Consider the following 18603-nt stretch of genomic DNA (forward strand, 5'->3'; position numbering starts at 1 on the left):
ATTGGGATGGGTCACTAAAATAGCTAATAGCACTCGGGTCTCTGAGTAGCCAGTGGGTGGAGTCGACTCTCATCATCCCAGCCAGCCTACCCCATTCTGTTCAGGTTGATAAACAATTATCGCCTTACCCTGAGCACAGATCTGTGCTCCCCTACCTTTAGGGCACAATGCTGCCCTCCTGTACTGGGAGACTTGTTCTGTTTTGGACCCTCCGCAGAGTTTGTCACACCCTTGTTCTTTCGGCTTCTGGGAAGTCCGTTTGAAGACGGTAATCTATTCCAGGTGAAACACCATCGGTCCTTCCACTATCCCTCAGGTGATTTGGCCTCACCTAGAACCGGTGGCTGCGTACACCCAAGACCACAGATACAGGTGGATGGCTGCAAGCGTAATTTCTCTTAAGAAGAATGAGCGCAAGGATGGTCCCTATAAGGAGAAGTTAAAGATGTCCCAAACATCCAACTTGTCCTAACGCTGTACTACCCCATCATCTCTGACCCCAACTACCATTCCTGCCCGCATATACTCTCTCACCTCTCCAGACCCCAGAGCCCACTGCACCGTCGAGAAAGGGCTCCTGTGGGATGGAGCCTGGCAAGTCCCAGATCTGTAGTTCAGACCTTCATCGGAAGATTCTCCTGACCCATGCCAAGTTGGCAAGTCAGAGGGCAGATGGATGGGCTGTTGACTCACAGGATAGAAGAAAGCCAGCAAATCCACTCAGGCAATAGGCCGCTGGCTCAAGTCTCGAGAACTGGCATCAGATGGAGATGAGCCAGCTGCAGGATCCAGAGCATGGGGCACGTTTTGCCAGAGTGCGGTCAGCCTGGCTACAGTGCCATGAAACCACAGGTAGCAAAAGGCCTCAACTGGTTTGGCTAAGCAGGGGGCACACCAGGCTTCGCATGACCAAGATGGGTCCTGGGCCTTGGTTCAGGGGTCTTCTAGGGCAGGAACTGGCATCTGACTGTGTTTGTTTGGATGATTTAGTGCAAGAACTAGATGTCTGCACATCCTTACTCAGGAAAGGGAATCAACAAAAATGGCATTTTGCCCATATTTTGAGTAGTGATGGAGGTGTGTTTCCAGCCTCGTGATATCAAGGTCGGGATGAGGCCACTTGGTGATTGCTGGGCATGTTTGGCAGGCCAGATCTAGCCTCTGCCAGTTCTGTGATCCCAGCCACCTGCTTTTCTTAATGAAGCAGGAAGCTGGTTCTTTGCCTAATAAAACACCCAAACATGGAGTCCCTTCTGGCTCACAGCGACCCCTGCAGGACAGCGTAGGGGTCCCGACATTGTCAATCTCTACTGCAGTGGGAAGCCTCATCTTTCTTTCTCCCTCGGGGCAGCTGGTTACACTGTGGTGAGCAGCCCAGCCCATAACCCACTGTGCCACCAGGGCTCCTTCTGCCTAACCAGGGAGCAGCATAAAGCAGGAAGGGAGTTCCTGTTTTGACCCGGGCATCAGATAGTAGGTTTCCCCAAGGAAAGGAAGATTGAGGACTTGAGCCACACCCTCCTGTCATCGTGCCTCATCAACATAATAGACAGCGCACTAATCTGGAGCTGTTACAGGGGGAATGGGGGATCAGAACATGGTGGATTATGGCTAAAAGGATCATATGACGTAACACTGCCCCACACTAGGGCCAGGCCCATGCCCCTGAAGGCCAAACCCAATGGACTACTCCTTCCTCACTCTCACTTGACTGCCCTGAGGGCATTTGGCGCTACTGGTGTCTGCGCCCTCTTGGAACTTGGCAGCATCCTCGTTCCTGGCCTCTGCCTGCCCTCCTCCTCACGTTCCGTCCTCGGTTACGTATGTGGGCTCCCCCAGACTATCACTACTCCAGACCCTGCCCCTTTGTCCTTTTAACTATCAGGATAAAGTTTTCTCTCTGGACACTCCTGCCCCTGGGCATCTCCCCCTCAAGACCATGTGTATCTACAAGTATCCGTTTCAGACTTTTGTCTAATCCTGCCCCAAGTCCCTGTCACCTTCACCCTTGGCACTTCCATTCATCCAGCTGCCCAAATCAGAATCGTGAAGCCCCCCTACATCTCCCCTGGCTTTGTCGTCGACTGTTGCCGTGTAAATGAATACCACACGCAGGGTACTTAAAAAAAAACAGCCATTGATTTTTCTCACCATGTAACCCCAAACCAAGCCTCTTCCTTGGGGGACCAGGCATACAGCACCACACCTGGCAGCAGATTGAGTGCAGTATTTGTGACCTTCACTTCCATTGCTCTGCTGACGACCTGACTGGGCAGCCTGGGGTGGCATTCTCTCGTCCCAGCCGCTGCACCAGACTGCACACACGGTGGTTTCAGTTGGCTTAAAGCCTCAAACTCTTTTCCGTGGGGACCAGTTCTAAGCCAGGTCTTCCACTTCGGTTGCTGATACAGGGTTTCCAACTCTGAGCAGAAGACGTGGAGTCTCACTTTCTAAAACTACATCAGCCTTGCTAAGCAGCCTGACAGAAGCTTTTAGACTCTGCCTTCCACCTCCCACTTGCCAGGGCTCCCCCCACCCCCAGTTTGAGTGGTCAGCGAAGCAGTAAGCACACCTTCTAGAGGCCGGCTAAGTGACTGATCTGGACCATGGCAGAGCCCCCAGAGCAGCCTTCCAAACTGGCATCTGATTACCAAGAAACTTAGGTCAGGACAAGGCAGACGTCCGTCAGCTGATGAACGGGTGAGCAGAATATGAACGTTACTAGGCCGTCGAAAGGAACGAGGTGCCGATACATGCTCCGACATGATGAACCTTGAAAGCATGATGCTGGAAGCCGTGTGCGTGATTCCAGTTACATGAACTACCCTGAACAGGACCAGAGCCAAGGCGGAATGGGTAGAGACTGCTTCAGAGGCACCCAGTGTCTTTGTGCGAGGTTAACAAAAAGGTTCTGTACGTAATGGTGATGGCCCCACCGCGGTGTGAATGTACTTAATGCCACGGAGCACTCCACTCGCCAATGTGGTGTTTTACAGGAACCATGGGCAAACCACTCCGCACTCTGGGAATTTGGTAGTGGGGCTGGGGCCGGGGGTGGGGGGTGTTCATTGAAATAGGACAGTGCCCTGTCTCTTTGGGGTGGGACAGGACTTCCTAGAAAGACCAGCCCAGGTCACCCTCTCACCCGAGTCGCCAACCACTTCCTGATGCCCACCCCTTCCCGGTGTCCACCGGTGAGCTCGCCTTGCCGGGGCACCAGGGGTCTGAGCACAGCACTGGTGGATTTTTGCAGATTGCTGACGGCCCTGCTATCCTTCCTGGACTTCTCGGACAAGGAGGCGAACGCCGCCATGGGGCTGCTGACGGACTTGGCTCTGGAGAGAAGGTCATTGCTAGCTCCCCAATCCCCCATTCCTCCCCACACCGCCGTTAGTTAGCAGACCCTCCAACAGGGCCCCACAGCCTCACCAGGACCAGGGCTGCCGCCTTCCAGGGCTCCCTATGGCCAGTCACGCCCATGCCTGTCCCTCTGAGCACCGGTGGCCCGCTCCCCAACCGATGCAAACCTCACTGTGCATAGTCAGCCACAGGCTGGCTAAGGGCCTTCCCTCCCCGCTTAAGGCCTGGGTACCTAGTGCTGGCCCAGCAAAGAGTTGTTGAATGAATGGGAGGGAGGGAGGGAGAGAGAGAGAGAGAGTCACTGGGCATGGGCAGTAAAATGGTGCCTTCTCTCAGGCTGTCAATACATAACTTTTAATCACTCTGATTTTTTGCATGGTTGCTGGGGAAGACAGCAGAGGACTTCCAAAACCAGCCTCCCTGCCACGAGTCGATCCGCACTTGTGGCTCTCGTGGGGCAGTGCAGAACCCGCTGGGGCTTTCTAGACCAGCCCTCGTTGTGGGAGTGGAAAGCCTCTGCTTTCTCCGTGGAGCACCAGAATCTTGCAGCTGGAGTCCAATCCACTGGGCCAGAAAGGGCCTAGATTCTTCATCGGCCTTGAAAAGCTGCTCATGTCCTGTTTTTGCTTTTCTGAAAGAACATCCTGGTTTCCCTAGCTCCTCACAAACTTTAGGGTGTCCTGTGTAGAAATGTCCATGGTGCGAGAGAAAGAGCAGCTTAGGCTGGTAGACGGCCGGCCAGTAGGCATGACGGGACGTGAACTCTCTGCTCTCGCAGGGGAAGTGGGAAGTGTGGATGTTTCAGGGCAGCGAAGAGGAGAGCCACATGCACAGCACCCACCTGTGTGTTTCGAACAAGATGAGGGCGGTGGTAGATCAGTGGGGCAGCAGCTGAAGCATCCTGGCAACTTCTGGTGAAGGGCGTTGCCATCTGAGCACCCTGGTTAATCATCAGAGGCCACGCTCCAGACTTGGCAAAATGAAAAACCATGTCGCTGCAGGCCCAGTGATATCCCTTTGGCTCAGAATGCCCCACCCACGGTGTCGAGAGCAATCATAGCCCGTGTTGCCTCCACAGATTCCAAGTCTGGTTCCAGGCCAACCTTCCAGGTGTTCTCCCTGCACTTATAGGCGTGCTGGTGAGCAAGCCCTCATTTCTATAATCGGTGACAGATGCACTCAGGAGCATGAGCGGAGTCGTTTAAACCAGTTTACATCCCAGCACACCTGTTGTCTCACAGCTGGGATCCACACTGTCCTCGGCTATTGAAACAGCTGCGCTGGGGACCGGTGGAGGGAGCATAGGGCGGGGGCTGGTTCTCGGGTGCGAAATGCAGGGTGTGGAGTGCCTCCTGGGTGAAGGCAGGCAGGGAGTGTGTTGGCCTCCCCTGATCTCCTGCTGACACTGACTCCCCTTGGAAGCACCACCTGAATGGGGATTGTTCCTGTGTGGAGGAGGGGGTGTGGGGACTGGGGTGGCAAACTGGGCTGAAGAGGTAGGAGAATAGTGTGTGGGGGGGTGTCCCCTAAGGGAGTGGAATGTGGCTGGTCTTCACTCCCAGCAAGCCACAGGCCTTCCCAAGGGCCCGAGAGAGCATCTCCGAGCCCCCGTCCTCCACAGATGCAGAGATGGAGCTGCTGAAAGTGGGAGGTGGGCAGAAGATCCGGGGTCAAGCTAGAGGCCTAGGGTCTTCGCTACGCCCACACTGCCCCTTCATCCTTTCACCAGTGCGACTCCACTGATGCCCCAAGATAGGACTTGAAGGGGTGAGCGAGGTGCGCCAGCAATGGCATAGCCCACCTGCTCTGAGGATCCTCCCCCCCCACACTTTGGATTAACTTCCAGAAGCGGGACCTCAGGACCACCAACCCCTCAGCTCTCTGCCAGTGTGTCGCCATCATGGGAAACCTCAGCGCTGACGCTGCCACCAGAAGACAGCTGGCCGGCTGTGAAGAGTTTGGGGATGCCTGCTTAGGCTTCATGGTATTGTAGCTCTGCTACTCAAAGTTGGCCTAGCCTCTTTGAGGGCCTCTGGTTCTTCAGAATTAGCTCGGCTTTTTCCAAAAAGGCTGGTTTCGAGTGCGGGAGCAGGTGGGCTCCCTCCTTGCGTAAGGTGGGATGACAGGAGCAGCCGGACTTGCACGCTGCAGGCAGATTCTCGTCTGCCCTGCAGAGGTCCGAAGGGCTCTGCCATGGCCTTGGCCAAATCACCTACATTAGCAACTCATTGTTCATTTTGGACACTTCCTCTCCCTACGCAAACACTGACTCAGGGAACTGGTCTGGGGTCTTCCGACACCACGTAGACTTGAAGCGCCGACGCCTTAAAGAGTGGGCTGTGCCGAGGCCCTGGGCGGGGTGAGGGCAACAAGCTGGCCGTGGAGAGTGATGAGGCAGAACGGTCATCGGTGACCTTGTTTTGCTTCCGAAGGCCAAGTGTGAGGAGGATGCCGACATGTTCAGAGACGTCCTATACACGTTCCTGGGTCTCCTGATGAACCTGTGTGTGCACACCCCCTTTGTCTCTGAGGTACGTTGTCTTTCCCTTTTGGGTGGAGCTGGACTCCTTCCTTCGCGTAGACCCCCTCACAGTTTGGCAAAGAGAGCGGAAGAGTGTGCAGCCCCGCAGTGGTCCTGGCCATGGACCAGGCGGGTGGCCCTGGAGGTTTGCTGTGCTGAGGGGTGGACGCGTCCTCTCATCGCGTGTTCGTTCACCTGTGCTGAGGGAGCACGGGACCAGGTGCTGGCTTTACAAAGTCAACCAAAATGTGGTTCCTGCCCTCAGGGCATCACCGTGTGGTTGGGGGATTCAGACGTAGAGAGACGTCAGAGCAATGCCAGAAGGTGCTGGGAGGGAACTCTGGACAGAAGGGCGCAGACGTTAGAAGGGGGAGTGAACGGTTCTGTTGGAGAGCTCAAGGAAGCTCCATGGAGATCCTGTCCCAGGGAATGACACTCCCCTCCCTCCCCTCCCCTGCTGCAGGCGTGGGCCATGGAGGTGACCAGGAGGTGCGTGGTTCTGCTGGACAGCCGGGACGGAGGAATCCTGACAGTAAGCCTCTCCCAGAGAAGCCCAGAAATGGCTTCCCTCGGTCTCCTCTTGTATCCATTTTAAATCGCAGTGAGTCTCACTTCTCGGAGGTCGCCACCCCTCTGAGAATCAGCTGAGCCCCTCAGTGTCAGGGGAGCCAGCCCCTAACAAATCATCAGAGGCCCGGCAGGCGCAATTGTACGCCGATAGTAAGTAAAGAATATAGTAAAGTCCTAGAAAATAAGGAGAGATAGAAGAGAGATTAAAATAATGGAATCAGATACATTTCATGATCCATGCTCACCTCACCTCCTCTTGGTGGTCCATGTGGAGATGGGAGAGTGAGGGCAGGAGAGAGGGGGAGGGGAAGGAGGACAAGGGGAGGGGACAGGAGTGAGGACCAGGGAGGAGAGCCTTTTATTGCTAACCAAGGCTTATATATCTTTGGGGGTGGGTGTGCAAGCCCCCTAATTACAGGTAAAGACATACATCACAGGAAGGGGTTGTACTATAGATAATACCAGGGGTCTTCAAACTTTTTAAACAGGGGCCAGTTTACTGTCCCTCAGACTCATTAGAGGGCCAGACTATAGTTTTTTAAAAAATTATGAACAAATTCCTATGCACACTGCACATGTCTTATTTTAAAGTAAAAAAAAACGGGCAAAAACACCTGGTGGACCAGATAAATGTCCTTGGCGAGCCGCATGTGGCCCGTGGGCTGTAGTTTGAGGACCCCTGAGTAATACAGTAATGAGAGGGGGACGGTCTAGAGACATACTACAAGCAGTAGGAAGGGGAGGGATTGGGTTATACATGTGACAAGATGGGCGGACCCTAGATTCAGGATGGCAGGCTAACTTTGGATGTCACTGAGCAGGTTTGGCCACTTAACTGGCTCTCCATGGAAACATTGACTATACTTATCAGGAGGGTGTGAGCCCCACCTGAAGTGGACCAGGCTGATGTCTGAATGCCTTCAGGGAGAACATCTCTAAGCACCTGACCTCTGACTATGTGCTGGCAAACAGCCTCTAATGTTTGGCATTTTGCGGGAGACAAAGCTGGGGGAAAGTCTTTTGTATCCCACGCCTAGGTACCATGTAGGCATACCGTGGCAGAACAGTGCCCATGGACCATACGGACTGCATTTTGCCTACTGTTTCTGAGGCTCTGAAGACCCCCAGATGCCCATCCAAGAACACACTGGGTCCAGAAACACAATCTCTGTGTGGTTCGGAATGTAGCCAGCACTGTAATGCAAGGCAATCGATCAGACTTGTCCTGTGTCAAACATACCCCTGTGAGAAGCAGCCGATCTGAGTGACATCCTGTGTGGAATCCCCTTCCCCGCAGTCATTGTGAAGCTGGCTTGAACCCCCTTGCAGCGACTCGCTGGGGGACCTTTCCCAACCCTCTTTGTGACCTTTGGGATCTCTGATCGGCAGCCCATAATAATATGATTCAGAGCCCGTCATCATCATCCTGGGGTGTGCTCCTCACTCGGATAATACTTGCCGCCCCTGCCTTTCCACCTGTCAGGACTGGAGCCCTAAAGCCTCGAGAGACCAGGACAGTCAAGGGTCAGGTCCGGGCACGTCTGGGAATCCTGCCCTTCAAGTGTCATAGACCAGGTTTCAGGAGCCAGGGTTTTCGTAAAGGCCCCACGTGGACCCAACATGTCCTGCCAGGGACAGTACTGGTACAACTTCAGACTTTGTTAGTCTGTGCTCCACTAACATGTGATAGGTCTCCAATCTCCTACACCCCCCCCCCACACACACACCAGTGCAGACTGTAGAATACTGTCAGTGTAGGTGGGTTTTCTAGGAAGGGTCGTGGGACCCTACGTCCAGATCATCTAGAAGAGGCCCCAGCTCCTGAGAGCAGGGGTGTCTGCCACCTCTGGAGTGCTGACCCTCTTTTGAAGATCCAAGAAAAGCTAAGGTGTACTTCCACTTTGAGAAACACAAGTCTAGCCCTAAATCTAGGCTACACTCCAAGTGGACCGCTTCCCAGCTGGCCTGCTCCGAGTAACGGCAGCCCCTCGTGTGCCAGTCAGAGTAGAGGCAGGCTCCGCTCTCTCTTACATGGTGGTGAAATGCCCGCTGCCTGGCCAATGTGCCATGGCGGCGACAGCTTCCACACAAACCGTGACGCTGACAGCATCCTCCCCGTTGTATACACCGCCTCAATCTCTTGTCCCAAACCAGCCACCACCATGAGGGCAAACTCAGCCCTGCAGAGGGCGTCCCGTGGCTGACTCACAAGATCGTTCACTCGGCAAACAGAAAAACCGACCCAAAGCACACAGAAACCGTGTAAGGAAGAGAAGAGACAAGAACACACGGGCAACTGGTGTGTCTCCCGCACAGCGGCAGGACAGTGTTACGGCCACCAAACGGAACCCTCCAGAAAGCAGGACAAAGAGACAAAGATTCAGGACAGGTCGGCGCGGGAAACCTGCCAGAGCACCCTGGCCGTGGAGGGCCACCCTCCCTTCCCTGGACTGAGCTCACCCGCTGGCCCTTGATCAGCAGGATCACGCTGGCCTGGGCTGCACCAATGGGCAAGGGGTGCAGGCCTTTGGGTTCTGCCCAAGCCATCCACTCACTGCCATCGAGGTGATGCCAACTCTTCTGGCCCCCGTGGGGCAGGTAGAACTGCCCCGGTGGGTTCCCTGACTATAACTCCTTACGGAGTGGGAAGCCGCCTCTCTCTCCCACAGGGCAGCTGGTGGTTCAAGTGGCTGACCTCATGGTTGGCAGCCAGCTCCTCACTCACTGTGCCACTAGGGCTCCTGAGAAAGAACCACACTTGGTGTTTATTACTTAGTCCTGACTTGGTTGGTTTTTTAAGTAGAGGCGCAGATTTTTTTTTGGGGGGGGTGGTTTTTTGTTTTCAGTACTACTGTTTTATTCACCTCACGCCCCTGCTGGTGAAGCGTTAGGGTCTCCAGGAGAGAACATGCCGGGTCTTCTATGTTCTGCTTCCCCCAGAGAGCGGCTGGCGTTCTGAGCCGGACCCTTCCCACCTCGCTGCAGATAGTCCAGGAGGTGCTGCAGGCGGGGGTGGTGAGGAAGATGATCAGATTCCTGAAGGTAAGATAACGTCACTCCTACAGCCTCTTTTTTTTTTTTTTTTTTTTGCTAAAAAAATGTTAATGGTGTCACTAAGGTGGTACAGACCATGACACAGGTTTACACCATCAGGAGAGTAAAACCAAGAGAAATGGCAGCAAGACTTGAGCATTTCTGCTCCTAGTTAAGAGCCTTAGAAACCCACGGGGGCAGTTCGAATCTGCCTTATGCCATCACTAGGAGTTGGAATTGACTCAACGGTGGTGGCTTTTTCACAGAGCTCAAGGTCTATGCGATTTACTTCTTGAACTGTCTTTTTTTTTTTTAAACAATTTATTAGGGACTCATACAACTCTTATCACAGTCCATACATATACATACATCAATTGTATAAGCACATCTGTACATTCTTTGCCCTAATAATTTTTTTCTCCTCTTTTCTTTTTTTACATTTTATTAGGGACTCATAGAACTCTTATCACAATCCATACATATACATACATCAATTGTGTAAAGCACATCCATACATTCCCTGCCCCATCCTACAGCCTCTTGATGGCAAGATGCCTCGTGTTTCATTTGGGCAATAGAGTTAAGGAGGGCTTTGTTCTGTTCAAGGAGTCCTTGTGGTGCAGTGGGTTGAGTGTTGGGCTGCCGACTGCGAGATCAGAGGTTCAAACCCCACCGTCTGCTCTGAGGGAGAAAGATGAGTCTATCCACTCCTGTAAGGATTGACAGTCTCAGAAATCCTAAGGGGCAGTTCTGCTCTGCCCTATAAGGCTGCTATGAGTTAGAGTCAACTCAGCCACAGTGGGTTTGGGGTCCCTCCCACCTTAAGGAGTTCTGGTAGGGCAGTGGTTAAGCAGTGGGCTGCAAACCAAAAGGTTGGCCGTTCAAGCCCACCTGCTGCTCTGTGACAGTGAGACATGGCAGTCTGCTTCCACAGTGAGGCAGTCAGTCCTCCTCAGTCCTAGGGGTCATCATGTGTTGTCATGTGTCGTCATGTAGGCTTGCACCATGAATGTGCTATTTTACCCCTGCCACATTTTGATTTTATTGTATTTATTTTGTTTTATTAATCACTTAGTAGGGGGAGAATCTTACAAATCTCATAACAGCCCATCATTCAGTTGTTTGAAGCACACTTGCACATATGTTGCCATCAACATTTCCAAAACATTTTCTTTCTACTTGAGCCCTTGGTATCAGCTCCTCTTTTCTTCCCTCACCCTCCCACCCTCATGAATCCTTGATCAATTATATATTATTGTTGTTATTTTATGTCTTACACGGTCCGTTGTCTCCCTTCACCCATATGTCTCCCTGAGGGGTGGGCTAGATATCCAAACTTGTTATGTGGCCCCCCTTTCTCCCTCTTCCCAACCCCTGCCCTCACCATCCCCCTACCCTCATGATACCACTACTCCCACTCCTGCTTCTGGGGGTTCCATCTGTCCTGAATCCCATGTGTCGAGCTCTTGTCTGTACCAATGTGTGTACTCCCGTCTGTCCGGATTTGAAATGTAGGACTGGGTCATGGTAGAGGTTGGGGTGGTGGAGGAAGCATTCAGGGACTACAGGAATGATGGGTACTTCGTCGGAACTATACTGCACCCTGGTGGAATCGTCCCTTCCTTATAACCCTCCTGGGGGGGGGTGTCCAATTGTCTACAAATGGGCTTTGGGTCTCCATTCCCAAAGCCCCTCATTTGCATCAATATAATTGTTTGTTTTGCATCTTTTGATAACTGATACCTGATCTTGTCGACACCTCATGATCACACAGGCTGGTGTGCTTCCACCATGGGGCTTAATTGCTTTGCTGCTGGATGGCTGCTTGTTTAACTTCAAGCCTTTAGGATCCCAGATGCTATATCTCTGTAAAGCTAGGCACCATCCACTTTCTTCACCGCGCTTGCTTATGCACCCATTTTGTCTTCAGGGATTGTGTTGGGAAGGTGAGCATCAAAGAATGCCAGGTTATTGGAACAAAATGTTCTTGTGTTTAGGGAGTCCTTCAGTAGAGGTCCAAAGCCTTCCTGCTATCTTAATACTTAACACATAAATCTATGTACAGTGGCCTCTATCCCTTTCATTACAAATATTTACATCAATACATGCCTATAGCTAGACCTCTATAAATAGCTTTTGCCTCCTATTTCTTTCCTCTATTCCCTTTCACCTTCCTCATGTCCCACCATCATGCTCACCCTCCATTCGACTCTCAGTAATTCCTCTCGGATACACTGCGCCTGATTAAACCCCAGCAGGCATTATATGCCCTCCTCGCCATCGGTTTTAAATCTCTTGTTGTTCCCTTATTCCTGAGTTTGTTGGCTACCCACTCCCCCTTCCCACCCTGGGAATGGCTGGTCCCATTGTTTTCTCCCTATGATTGTTTGGCCTGCCTATCTTACACAGATAGATATAGAGCTAAAGAAAAAAAAAAAACAACCAATAGATAGTTCCAGGTCTGTCCGCTGACCTTTATGAGCGTTTTCTAATTAGGTTTGATGAAGTGCCAAGCCCTGGCCCCCGAGTCAGAAGTCTATTTTCAGGATTTCTTGGGACTTGGTTATTTTGCTCCCCCTTGCTGCCCTCTTGCACTCCCTTTGCGTTTCGCCCCGTGTGCATGGGGCAGACTGGGCACACTTTCTGCACAGTGTCTCCAGCATATGGGTCAGTGAGGGAGCATCGTGTCTCGTGGTGGGGCCGGCGGCTCTACCATCCTCTCTGTGCATTGGCTGCTCCAAGCAGGGATATAATCCCCAGGCCTTGGTGGCCATGATGAGGTGTCCTCTATCTCTCTCTATCTCTCTCTCTCTGTCTCTCTCTCTCTCTCTCTCTCTCTCTCTCTCTCTCCCTGTCTCTCTCTCTTCCATTATGAATTCCTTAAGGACTTCTATAGGGATTCTCTTCTGCTTGTCCACCTGGACAGCACTCTGAACATCAATAAAAGAGTGGCTTGATCATTAGGCTGGCCCTTAGGTGCCTCCACAAAACCTGCCTCTCACTCCAAGCCTGACGTAAAAGTATCTGGCCTCTTGGCGGAGGTGAGGAGCCCTGGTGTCGCTGTGGGTTCCATGTTAGACTGCCAACTACACAGTCTGCAGTTCAAAGCCATCAGCCACTCCCCCCAAGAAAGATGAGGTCTCTGTTCCTGTAAAGAGTGACAGTGTGGGAAACCCACACAGGCATTGAGTCTGGATTGACTCCGTGGCATTGAATTTGGAGTTGAGATTCGGGGTGAAAATGTGGAGAAAACCGGGCCTTCATGCTCCACTGGTGGGGGTGTAAGATGATCCTGCCTCTGCGGCAAGAAGTCTGCTGGTTCCTTGGAAAGTTAAACATAGAGTATCGTAGAACTCAGCGAGGTGTAAGCCCCAAGTCACCGAGAGAAGAGGCCGGTGGCCCGCAGAGCACCACTCAGTAGTCAAAAGGTGGAGGTGACCCGGTGTCCACCAACAAGGAATCTGCCCCGTTCTGACTCACAGCGACCCTACAGGACAGGGTAGCACTGCCCCCATGCATTTCCCAGACTGTCGCTCCGAACCGGAGTAGAAAGCCCTCTCTCCTGCAGAGCTGCGGGTAGTTTCCAATGCTGGCTTTTGCTAACAGCCCAGAGCACAGATGGGAAAGGACGGACAAGGAACCCGCCTCGAGAGGGGCTAAAGTTCTAGTACGGACCTGCCGACAAGGCTGAGGCGTGAGCATTTTGTCTAGAAAAATGAGTTAGCTGGGAAAGGACAAAGACCGTGTGAGCCCAGCTGGATAAAAGCTCTAAGATGCCCGATCCAATCCCCCCAGGCCCAGAAGGTTTGTGGTCATCAGGGCATGTGGGGGAGGAGAGGAAATTAAAAACCAGCCAGAAACCTGCACTGGAGAGAGAACAGGACTAAGGAGTAAGTGCAGCCGCCCCCCTGGATCAGGTGGGCCGAGTGGCTGTCAGCAAGGTTTTAAACAGGTCCTTCCTTTCAGTCCCGTTTACGGGCTCCTGGTGTCCCCTGGGTACTTGGCTGCCCAGGTCCTCACGTGCCAGAAGGGCATGCCGCGACTGAGGGCACCGCACCAGCAGTTTTAGCCAGGTCCACCTGAAAGGGCGCTCGCCACGGCATGTGTGCCTGTGACACCCCCACCCACAGGAAGCAGGCCACTCACAGCTCCCCATGCTGAGAGAAGGTGACTGTTGGGGCAGACGCAGGATAGCGGGCACAGACAGCGGTGAGTCTGCGTTAGCGATGTGGCCTCCACACCCCAGCAGCAGCCAGAGGCCTGGCAGCCTGCGTACACGTGGGTGGGGCTTTGTGACGTGGCTCTGCACGCAAGTGCACTCTACAGAGCTTGTAGGGGACCCTCGCCACCCTTTATTTTATTTTGGATCATTTTATTGAGGGTTCTTACAATGCTTATTACAATCCATACATCAATTATATCAGGCATATTTGTACATATGTTGCCATCACTCTTTTCTAGACAGTTACTCTCTATTCAGTCCTTGGTATCAGCTCTTTTTCCCCCTTCCCTGCCCCCCTCATGGCCCCTTGATAGATTATAAAATATTATTTTCTTCTCTCACACCGACCTCTGTCTCCCTTCCCTCGTGGTTTCCCTTGTCCTTCCCCCTGGAGGAGGCTGTGGCTGTGTGTCCATCATTGTGATCGGTTCCCCCTTCTTCCCATCTGGTATCTCTCTTGCCATTCCTGCACCTGGGTTGCGTGTGTCCTGAGCTCTTATCTCTTATCTGCACCTGGGTACAAGCTTTGGTCTAGTCCAAAGTGGTAGGCATTTCTGGGGTCATGGTTGGGGGTGGGGGGAGGTGAGGAAGCCTCAAGGAACCAGAAGAATATTGTGTGTTTCAGCGTTGCCACCCTTTAAAGTGATCGGGCCACAATGTCTTCCCCTCGCGACTGTCCGCCTGCCCGCACAGTACCCAGCCCCCCTGCTCTGAGGGGCAGATGCTGCTGGAGGGTAGAGCTGCCCCAGGGACAGCATTCTTACCCTCTCAGCCCTTCCCCAGGCACCACCAGCCAGCCCCTGGGGGAAGTCTGTCTCACCCAGCGGAACACCTCTGATCGAATCGCAGTTGCTCTCCATGAAGTCTGGCCCAAAGTGAGGCTCAGACTGATTTTCTCTCTCATTTCCCGCTGAAACCCAGGCTGGAGGCCAGGCAGCATCGCATTACGCCATTAAGACCCTGGCCGTGTGCACCAACTGTTGCCACGAGGCGCGGGAGGAAGTGGTCCGGCTGGATAAAAGTAAGTGGCAATTCTGTGTGGCCGAGCCCGCAGATTGATCCGCTCTGGCAGTGGCAGAGGGAACCCCCAATGAGGGCTGGTAAGGGGGTTTCCCGGCAGGGCTGTTACCCTCCCCTCTACCCACCTCGGTAATCAGTGAAGTTTAACAAGCAAGATATTCTTGCTCTTGCGGCCCCCAAAGCATTGAATTATTTGCCTCTGAGCTGCATCCACACAGACCGCCCAGCCTGGAGTCTGTGGCAAGAGACCGCTCAAAGGTAACAGGGTCAGAGCTGGACCACTAGATGCCCTGGCCAAGGTGAAGAGAAAAGCTGTCTGCGCATTCTGACCTAACACTGCTAGAGGGAGACATGGCAGCAGGGCTGGCATCAGAAATGCACCCCCCCCCCCGAGTTTCACCCCCTCACCTTCAGCGCAACCAGATGTGGCTCAGCTGTCCACTGGCACGTGGGTGTCCGTGGGTCCTGCCCAGAGTGGGGCCGGCAGGCCTGATGGATTCTGCGCCTTTTCAGGAGTATATTTTGGTTGAGTTGCTGGGCGAACCGAGGAGATGTTAACTGATATCTGGACCCAGCCCAGGACACGATTATCTTTTATTTGGATGACTGGACTATTGAAATAGCCTCCTCTCTCGTCTGCCTGACTCTGCTTTTGCCCATAGCTGATTCTTTTTCTTTTTAAAATCATTTTATTGGGGGCTCTTACAGCTCTTAGCACAATCCACTGCATACATCCATTGTGTCCAGCACATTTGTATATAAGTTGCCATCATCATTTTCAAAACCTTTTCTTTCTACTTGAGCCCTTGGTATCAACTCCTCTTTTTTTTCTCCTTCCCTCATGAAACTTTAATTTATTATTTTTTTTCATGTCTTACACTGACTGCTTTATCCCTTCACATACTTTTCTAGTTGTTTGTCCCCTATGGAAGTGTTACAGATAACATTGTGATCGATGACCCCTTTCTCCCCCCCGCCTCCACCCTACCCTGCTGGTATCGCTACTCTCAGTACTGGTCCTGCCCGTTGTTGATTCTTAACGCAGCCGTCAAAGTGCACCTCAGAAACATGCATGGGTTCGTATGTCATTCTGAGCATGCTGACTGTCTTCAGTTCGCCCATTATTTTTAGAGCAGGCGTCCTCTGACCCCACACCCAAGTACTCCTCCTCCCACTTAGTCCCCACCAGCCACACAGGTCTCCTGGTCCAGATTGCACCCCAGTCCCTGTTCCCAAGCCCAGACCCACTACTGCCTCCCTGGCTTTCTCATCCACAGTGCCTGCCCCCCTCTGACATATCACAAGCTGAGCTCATTGTCTGTCCCTCAACCCAACCACATAGGGGCCGCAGGACTTTGTGCTTGTCTGCTTTGGTCACGGCTGCCCCCCAGTGCTAAGGAAAGGGGCCTGACCTGGAGCCTCCATTCCCATAGCCACTGTGTGCTGCCGGGCACTGTTCTGGGCATGAGCTCAGCCAGAGCTCCAACCAGGAGCCTTGGGGTCCATGGCTGTTCCCATGGGTGAGCAGGTCCTCCTGCAGTGTGTTGACCCCCTCCAGCCCCCTTGCTAGCCTCGTGTTTTGAGATTCCCTAGAGTGGATGTTGGTTCTCGCCCTTCCCTTCACTTCCCTGCAGAGTTTCACATTTTGATGAAGCTGCTCAGCTCGGAGGACGAGATGCTGGTGGGAAACGCTGCCCTCTGCCTTGGCAACTGCATGGAGGTGCCCAACGCGGCATCCGCCCTGCTAAAGACGGAGGTCGTGAAGGTCCTGTTAGCGCATGCGGGTGGGGACGCCCAGGAGACGGCTGTGCAGCTGAACGCCGGGATTGCGCTGGGGAAGCTGTGCACGGCCGACCCGAGGTGTGAGGGGCCCCCATCGCAGTCACCGCTCAGAGCGTGCAGGACCATGAGGTCTGTGGAGCAGTCCCTGGGTGCTGCAAATGGCTAACCCGCGCTGTCACTGACCAAAAAGTTTGGCAGCTCGAGTCCACCGAGAGGACCCTGGGCAGGAAAGGTCTGGGGAGCTGCTTCCTAAACCTCAGCCCCTAAAACCCCCTGGGAACACAGGCTGGACGAGGTGGGAGCAGGAGCCCTGGTGCCCTCTGTGTGGACACATAAGGGGCCCCCGTGCCCGCTTCTCAGGGGGAATCTCCCTGGAGAGAACTGGGGTGTTCTCAGTGTGCAACCAGAAACAAGGGATACATTTGTCTGGCAGGGACTCAGTGCCCCTCACAGATGGCTGCTGGCACCTCTCCATTTCACCCCCCCGCCATGTCCCTCTGTCTTCCTCCTTCCTCCTCTCCCACCTCTCCTCCTTTCTCCTTCCCTCTTCTTCTCCACAAGCAGTTTGACCCCTGCTCTTCAACATGGGTGCTGACAGTGCAGGGGGTGGGGTGGGGGAATGACACTTTCAGGTGGAAAAAGGGGGAGCAGAGATGCAGAGCATCAGGGCTGAGGCCACTCGGCCGGCCAGCAAGGACTCAGAGCCCTCTCTGACCTGTGGCCCCTGATCCCAGGGGTTGCAGGAAGTCACGCCATGTAGCTGGAGTCCAGCTCCGCCCTGACTGGCCCCGTCCCTCCCCACTGGGCACCTCTGGTTCCTCCTGTGTAGAGGCAGATGATTGGCCTGGTTGACACTGAATCCTCTTGAATCCAGCCTGGCAGCTGAAACAGAAGGAAGGTGCAGGGACAGCTGCCCTTCCATGGAAAGCCACGCTGAGGTCAAATGGCCAGCCAGCCAGCCTGGCACGGGGCCTCCCTGAGGACCCCACTCTTGGGTGTGAGGACTCCCCTTGACCACAGCACTTCCACCGTGCACCTAGAGACATGGCACTGAGCACCTGTCCGCCTGTCTCTGTGAGGGGGGCGGCCTGGGTGCCAGACCCAAACCATCCTGAACCGTGTGTTTGCTTCTAACAGGTATGCTGCCCAGCTGAGGGGCCTGCATGGACTGGAGATTCTCAACTCCACAGTGAAGCACATCAAAGACCCCTGAGCACATCAAAGACCCCTGTGTGCATGGGTGCCAATAAATCGCTCTGTGCCTCCTGCGTGCCCGCTACAAAACTGAGTTGTCTCCCTTCAGAGGGCCATCGCTTGGATCTCGGGTGTGAAGGGGCAGGCATCAGGTCCAATGAGAGGCACCGACTCTGGGGCGGCCTTCCCTCCAGTGCCTGCCTGTCCTGCGGGGGCAGGGCACCAGCAAACCCAGAGCCACGCTCCCCAGGTGCCCTGGTAGCCAGGCTTCTAGACCAGCAGTTCTCAACCTGTGGGTCATGACCCCTTTGGGGGGTCGAATGACCCTTTCACAGGAGTCATCCGATTCATAACAGCAAAATGACAGTGATGAAGCAGCAACGAAAATAATTTTATGGTTGGGGGGGAGGTCACCACAGCATGAGGAACTGTATGAAAGGTCATGGCATTAGGAAGGTTGAGAACCACTGCTCTAGATGGAGATTAGATTCCTCCAAGCTCACACCATTCCCTGGCCCTCTCGTTGTTTCTCCAGCAGCACTTAACAGCCATCATAGGGTGGGGCGGGGGGAGAGGGGAGAGTCGCGGCGGGGAGTGGGTGGAGTGGTTGGTGGGCCAGGGCAGGGAGAGCTCCAGGCCCTGGGGACCAGCCCTGGAGGCCCCGCCCCGGGCCCTCCTGCAGCCGTCTGTGTGCTGTGAGCTAAAGGAGCCTCGGCTCAAAGTGCCAAGGCAAACGGAATCCTGGGCCTGCTCTAAGACGCAGGGCAGACCCGCAGTCCCTCCTGGAGAAGCCCAGTCAGCCACGCTGCTCCTCAGCATTCTCTTACAACCACTTGATCCCATGAGGGGGGGAGGCCGGGCCTGCGTGGACCAGTGAGCGCCACGAGCCCCAACTCAGACC

General features: G+C 53.9%; 1 protein-coding gene across 1 annotated transcript in view; it reads left to right on the forward strand.

Annotated features, from left to right (window-relative positions):
* TTC12 (tetratricopeptide repeat domain 12) overlaps positions 1-17792 on the forward strand; it is a 58149-nt gene extending 40357 nt beyond the window's left edge. The window contains exons 14-22 of the mRNA XM_075546615.1: positions 3254-3346; positions 4439-4499; positions 5207-5344; positions 5793-5891; positions 6345-6413; positions 9392-9493; positions 14628-14727; positions 16361-16586; positions 17646-17792. Coding sequence (XP_075402730.1) covers positions 3254-3346; positions 4439-4499; positions 5207-5344; positions 5793-5891; positions 6345-6413; positions 9392-9493; positions 14628-14727; positions 16361-16586; positions 17646-17721 — 964 coding nt within the window. The 3' untranslated portion in view covers positions 17722-17792. The remainder of the gene's footprint in view (positions 1-3253; positions 3347-4438; positions 4500-5206; positions 5345-5792; positions 5892-6344; positions 6414-9391; positions 9494-14627; positions 14728-16360; positions 16587-17645) is intronic.
* Positions 17793-18603: the final 811 nt, after the last annotated feature.

This window comes from Tenrec ecaudatus, chromosome 4 (assembly GCF_050624435.1).
Source record: "Tenrec ecaudatus isolate mTenEca1 chromosome 4, mTenEca1.hap1, whole genome shotgun sequence".
Taxonomy (NCBI): Eukaryota; Metazoa; Chordata; class Mammalia; order Afrosoricida; family Tenrecidae; genus Tenrec; species Tenrec ecaudatus.